The following is a 6,446-nucleotide window of genomic DNA, read 5'->3' as shown; positions in this document are numbered from 1 at the left end:
CTTTTGCGAGATTGATTTAATTTTTAGTCTTTAGAATGAAATTCCACACTAAAGAATTAAGAGAGTAATATACCAACACTATCGTCAAAAGTTACCGAATAAGGGCCTAAATATATTTTAATAAGAATAATCCAAATTTAGATATAACATAAAAAAAATTGAATTGTTTGACATTTCTGACAGCTTTATAATTGAGTGAATCAATATAGATCTACATAGGGGATTAAGATAAACATGTCTCACTTAAAATGTTGGATTTGAGAAATTCAATAGATGATGCGACAGCTTCTTAATTATCATTCTAGATAATTACTTCGTTTAGATCTTATAGTTCTTTTAAAGTCTTTTAGGTAAAAACGTCTCATATTCCAATCATATACTATTGCCCTAAATTCAATTTATCTTGAACTAAGGTTACATCTTCGATTTAACGCAAGATTATCCCCTCGCGAAATTCTGACCGATCGATCGAGGATGCGTACGAAATAGATATTCCGAGATGGACAGGGTGGTCCTTGGTCCTTGGTCTACCTACGTGCACGTATATAGATATACATATATACATGCGTATATATGTATATATGTAGTCAAATATACGCGCATACACTGGGGAAAGCGTCTTGGCAAGGGATTTTGCAGAGGGTTGGCTGTTTGCGCCTCTCGACAAATAAGGGGAAGTCGTTATCCCGTGGATGGGAGGAGTAATTAACTGCTTCTACCTCCTTTCTGTCCGCTCCACCTTCCTCTCGTTCTTCCTCAGCATCCTCCCTTTCCAGCTTCGGCTTCTACTCGAAGGAACAGACTTAAGGAGACCCGCTTAGGCTTTCACGGGGTCGTGTCTTCATTATTCACGCTAATCTGCTCTCGCCCCGTGCTGCTGCCACCGCGAACCCTCCTTGGTGCTTCCTTCCTTCTCTCTCTCTCTCTCTCTCTCTCTCTCTCTCTCTCTCTCTCTCTCTCTCTCTCACTTATACCTCTCTTTATTCGCGGAAATTATACTATATTATTATCGTGCGGCAAAACCGTGAAGCAAACGATGCATACTGTGTGATGATACAGTGTTCAGCATCTTTGAGAATCAGGAAGATGGGATTCATTTTTTCAATATTGCGCTAAGCTAGAATTATTAGATTTCCCTGAAACTTTAACATCAAAGCAAACAAAAATTTTCAAATTATATATTGGAGCAAATTAATAATATTAGTATAATTTTTTTCAAAAAAGAATTTTAAATAAATGTTGAAATATCTTATAATATCCGATATTTAAAAAAATGAATCGATCTGTTAATTATTCGTTTGTAAGACACGCAATAAATCTATCCGGACATTAATAACTAGTAACCGGACTTACACGTGTAAGTGCAACTGGTATCATCGTGTATATTTTACATTTTTACAGTGGACCACCATGCTAAAGGCACCCCGCAACGATCATCAAATTATGATGGATTGTTTTCTTTATTAACAGCTTGTGCCGACAGAGGCGAGACGCGAGCACCCCGACTGAGATAATCTTCCACCAATTTCGACTTCCTGATTGATCATGGCGATCCATCGGATGGTTCGCTCAAAGGGATCGTCCGGAACGAACAGGTCGGATCACCTACCGATCCGAGACCTTTCGTTATCGCGGATTTAAAAAGTACATGTCGACACTTCTGAGTGCGAAATTAGATTCATTAACTGATTTTTTGTTTTATCAGATATTAAAAAAAAATTATCGAAAAGAATAGCAAAACGATTATTCATATGATGATTAAGAATAAGCTTAAATTATGGAATAAATTTAATTTGGTTGACTCATTAAACAATTATAATTTCAATTTCAATATGAGCCTAAAGAGTATGCAATAAATAAATTTTTCGTTTTCCTTTCAATTATATTACTTACTATACGAAATATATACTTATTATACGAAAAATTAAAGATATTATGAGAAAAAATTAATAATTTTCTGAAAAGCTATTTCTCTTAAGTATGATATGGAAGAATTCTATCCATCAATATATGGATATTTCTTTTAATACTAGTTGCAGAAATTAAAGGATATAAGACATTAATGTTAATAAATAATGATTACGTAATACTTAGAATTTTTAGCAACTAAACGATATGGTAGGACGTAATATATTTATAAAATGGCGCAAATTCACCAATTAAACCATTTAAATGTTACAAAATACTATATATTCCTGCTATGAAGCCTTTAGGGAAGTTTTTATCATATAGACTATATTCTTTTTTACACTCTCTTTCACTCTGTTACAGTGATAAACTTCTCATGATATAAATGCACAATTCATGTAGAAACATGTAACAATTCGTTTTATTTTACTGCGGTAAATTAAGCAACACATTTAAACCCGAAGGTAAATATGCCACTTGACGAGACTTGGATAAATTATGCGCGATATCTTCCGCAGCTTCGATTTTTCTGAGTTCAACCAAACCTTCTCCTGCCTCAGCTAGAGACTTTGCTAATAAACTCGCGGCCTGAGCATCACCCTCAGCACTAATAATAGCCGCTTTCTTCTGCTGTTCAGCTTTTTCTACTAAGAAACGGGCTTTCTCCGCGTCTTGTTGCGCCACTTGTTTTAATTCTACTGCTTGGGTAAATTCTTTACCAAATGTTAAATGCGTCTAAAAGAATTTTTTAAAAATAATGATAATTTATGTGTTGATTGCACATATCATTCATATTTTTTCTTTATCATAAATGTATATATCAAGTGACCAAAAAAATTTTGTTTTTCCAAAATTACAAAGTTTAATATATGTGATAACAAAGGATTGATAGATTACTTTACAAATATCAGTCGCATTAAAAACAAGACACTGCAGAATTTATTTCTATATATAAAATTGGAAAGAAAGTGCCATAACATTGTGAAAATTAATCTAAAAATGAAGTAACCCAAACTTAAACAAATAAAGATTCTAATGAGTAAATAAAAACGTTAAAGAGAAATCTTTGAGAGCCAACAGTGTGTGTAATTATATTATATTAAAATATATTTTATTATAAAAGATAAATACGTTTCGATCCTAATTAGATTCTTTTTAATATAAACTTAATATTCACATAAAATAATCACAACATTATCACGAATATCGGAGTATAACAATCGTCAAGAGTACTGATATAAGAAAGTTAATATGGTCAAATGTTGATTAATTCTCTCGTTCACATCTTGTTCATTAAATTTCAATAAAATGAACGACGAAGTCGATAACAATAGCTGTGTATACATAATCATCAAATTGTCAGGAAATTTTAATGAAAAAACGTTAATATCTAATAATAGACGATGTTAACAGTGAGAACATTATAGACATAATGACTCCAAACTTAGTTATTCATTCTTGTATGCTATATAAGTTTAAACTTAAAAGGCTATGCCTTTTCTATAAGCCTATAGCATACCTTTAGGCCATTTGCACAACCTTTTTGTTTTAAGTTTAAATTCAGCATAGAAGAATGATTAACCGAGAAATGCTTATTTCAATTTTCATAATATTATGATATCTTCTTTCCAATTTTCAATATGTAAATAGATAAATAGATTCCCTATATAATCCTAATTTTAGTATTACTGATATTGTAATGTAATTTGTCAAATCTTTCGTGTCACATATATTAAATTTTGTAATTCTGCAAAAATAATAAAATCTTTTTGTTATCTGACAATAAATATAATTGTACTTACAAGAGAAATATCATCCAAAATAAGTCCAAACTGTGCAGCTCTTTCTGTTAAATCTTCGCTGACTTTTTGAGATACAATTTCTCTTTGTGTAATTAGTTCTCCAGCATCAAATTGTGCGACAACAGCTTTCAACACTTCGGTGGTAATAGAAGGTAATACTCTTTCTTCATAGTCAATACCAAGTATTGTGTATATCTTAGGCAACGAATCTGACACAGGCCTGAAGAGGATGCGAAGAGTGATATTTACATTCTGCAAATCCTTGCTCCCAGTAATAACAGCAACATTCCTCGGACGTGAACGAATATCAAAAATAATTGGTTTTTGCACCCAAGGAATAAAAAAGTGTGTCCCTTCTCCTATCACGACATTTTTTATACCAGCAAATCTATCAAATATAACTGCTCTATGGCCACCGTCAACTAAAAAATATATTAGTATATTAATTAAAGGATTACAAACTAATAATTAAGAAAATTATATATTAATTTAAGAAGATAATTATCATATAGAAATAGGAGATATCATACCGTTGTATAATGCAGAATTAACAACACCGCCGGTCAGTGCTATGCCTAAACCGAGTTGACTCAATCGATTAAAAAATTGTGCTGCCATGATCGAATATATACTACAAAACATAAAATATGATTATATAATATGAGATGATGAAATCTGTAATATATTATCATAATATAAATTCCTTATAACTGATACTATTCTAACCTAAAATATAGAGAAAAATATATTTGAAATACGTATCTTTAACAAAGAAATAAAAGGAAAGAAAAGGAAATGACAATAATAAATGTATTAAAGATTTTTCAATTATGACATTGTGTAATCATCTATTATTTCCTAAATGAAGCAGAGATAAGTATCACAACCGGTGAAACTAAACTCTTTTGTTCGCCAATCTAATCTCAGTATCTCTCCTCTTATGTCGTACGAATATATAATTAAATTAAAATTGATAATAATCGCTATTGCTTATAATAAAAACAATTGATACTTACGTAAGAAATCGTAACTCCGGTTGAAATATTCAGTTTTCTTCTCGCGTGGAATCGATAAGAGGAAAATGGAGTAATGGAGTTCTTGATAATTGAGTCTGGAAACTTGAAAGCTACACAAGCGCCACGATCTTTGATGTTGGCAATCATAACTTCGCGCGGCAATTTTAAATATTAATTGCATGAATACATTTGCAAATGTGAAAATAATTTATAAACATAAACACAATGTCATTATATATTACAAACAAACACGTTATATTGTTTTGCAATTATTGTGATTACTACCTGTTTAAATTATATACATAACTCAATTGTTGGAACCTTGTAAAATTCTAATTAAAATTTTTTTATTGCCAATTTTAATTACACATTACTTGATAAGAGTTCATTATTATCTCTGTTTTACAAATAAAATTATCGACCAAAATATCACAAGAGCAATATTACTGATGTTTACGATAAAAAAAATAACGCCCCCGGGTGGGCTCGAACCACCAACCTTTCGGTTAACAGCCGAACGCGCTAGCCGATTGCGCCACGGAGGCAACTCAACAGGCGTTCGTATCATATAGCATATAAGAAAATTAAAAGAAAATAGTTTATTTTTATGATTATTGATAATAATTTATAATTATTGACAATAATTTATAGTTATTGACAATAATTTATAGTTATTGACAATAATTTATAGTTATTGACAATAATTTATAATTATTAATAATAATATTATTTAAATTATTTTATTTAACAATGATTTAAAAATAATCATTTTTAAATAAAAGCAAAATTTTTAATTAAAAAGCAAAAAAAGTTAATTTTACATAAGTAAAAAATAATATTTACTGCAAGGTTGCTCCACCGGTGCCCGATGTCTCTCCTAGATCTCCTTCTGTTCCTTTCAGAATATGATTGATATCATATAGCACAAGACACTCGCGTAAAACACCCGCGAATAATACACTATAATCGCGCGCGGACTGTAATTTGAGTCCGATAACTTGAACGGCACTCCCGAAGCAAACGCGCGACGTGACGAACCGGCTGCGGTTCGTTCATTTTCAAATAAATCGGCGACGAGGGTAATCCCCGTTGAATTTTTACACGAAGAGAACGATTTTACTCAATATCTAGATATATCATTCAGATAGAAAATTTTTTAGATACTTGAGAAAAACCGTTCTTTTCATGTAAATATCCTCTGGGTACTGAACTCTCCCACCACGTCAAGGTCGTATCCGTGAAAAGAATCTGAAAAATATAATATTATATTTAATATTATATATATATATAGCTATTAATTATAGTACTATGTAATTACTATGCAATCGGTTAACTTTTAGAAACGAATATCAAACACAATTGCTGCAATTCGTTATCATTACGAAATAAAGTCAAAGCAGATAAAAGAACTGAATCTTTTATTTATACATAGATGATATCTATAAGATATGATTAGAGTCAGAGTCAATGAAATAAGTTAGAAATTAATAAAAAAGAGAAATGTTTCTTTTATTAATGATAAATTATTCCAAAGTTACAGTTAATTTTTTAATGGATCGTAACAAAAGGTACAAAAAAACAAAAAATTAATTAAATTATTAAACTATATTAATTGTGAAAGCAGGAATTGCGTTATTTGTATGAGAGTATTCATATTAGCATTACTTTTTTATGACTTGTGTGATATCGTTCATACAGACAAATAGTCGTCACATGCCGC

At 30.9% G+C, this 6,446-nt stretch overlaps 1 protein-coding gene, 1 long non-coding RNA gene and 1 other non-coding gene across 3 annotated transcripts in view; all 3 read right to left on the bottom strand.

Annotated features, from left to right (window-relative positions):
• Positions 1–2,096: 2,096 nt before the first annotated feature.
• LOC108690363 (protein l(2)37Cc) lies at positions 2,097–5,786 on the bottom strand. The gene is made up of 5 exons (XM_018197611.1): positions 5,570–5,786; positions 4,727–4,875; positions 4,241–4,341; positions 3,711–4,132; positions 2,097–2,643 (listed from the first exon to the last, which is right to left on the bottom strand). Exons 3-5 carry the CDS (start codon positions 4,326–4,328, stop codon positions 2,335–2,337), a joined length of 819 nt encoding a protein of 272 aa, XP_018053100.1. The 5' UTR covers positions 4,329–4,341; positions 4,727–4,875; positions 5,570–5,786; the 3' UTR covers positions 2,097–2,334.
• Trnan-guu lies at positions 5,198–5,271 on the bottom strand. Its single transcript has one exon. It is a non-coding gene; the product is annotated as a tRNA-Asn (tRNA).
• A 135-nt stretch (positions 5,787–5,921) lies between the features above and the next one.
• LOC108690406 overlaps positions 5,922–6,446 on the bottom strand; it is a 1,479-nt gene continuing 954 nt past the window's right edge. The window contains exon 3 of the long non-coding RNA XR_001931882.1: positions 5,922–5,974. This is a non-coding gene — a long non-coding RNA (uncharacterized LOC108690406). The remainder of the gene's footprint in view (positions 5,975–6,446) is intronic.

The sequence above is a fragment of the Atta colombica genome, unplaced genomic scaffold (assembly GCF_001594045.1).
Source record: "Atta colombica isolate Treedump-2 unplaced genomic scaffold, Acol1.0 scaffold32, whole genome shotgun sequence".
Lineage (NCBI taxonomy): Eukaryota > Metazoa > Arthropoda > Insecta > Hymenoptera > Formicidae > Atta > Atta colombica.
Note: the sequence above shows the minus strand (reverse complement) of the source record. Positions and strands in the feature narration are given on the sequence as shown.

What these genes read in the sequence shown, in the direction of transcription:
- LOC108690363 (XM_018197611.1), bottom strand. Translation starts at nt 4,328, where the DNA reads ATGGCAGCACAATTTTTTAATCGATTGAGTCAACTCGGTTTAGGCATA. An exon ending in TAATTCTGCATTATACAACG is followed by an intron (nt 4,133 to 4,240) that starts GTATGATATCTC and finishes TATATTTTTTAG; the next exon opens with TTGACGGTGGCCATAGAGCA. An exon ending in TTTTGGATGATATTTCTCTT is followed by an intron (nt 2,644 to 3,710) that starts GTAAGTACAATT and finishes AAATTCTTTTAG; the next exon opens with ACGCATTTAACATTTGGTAA.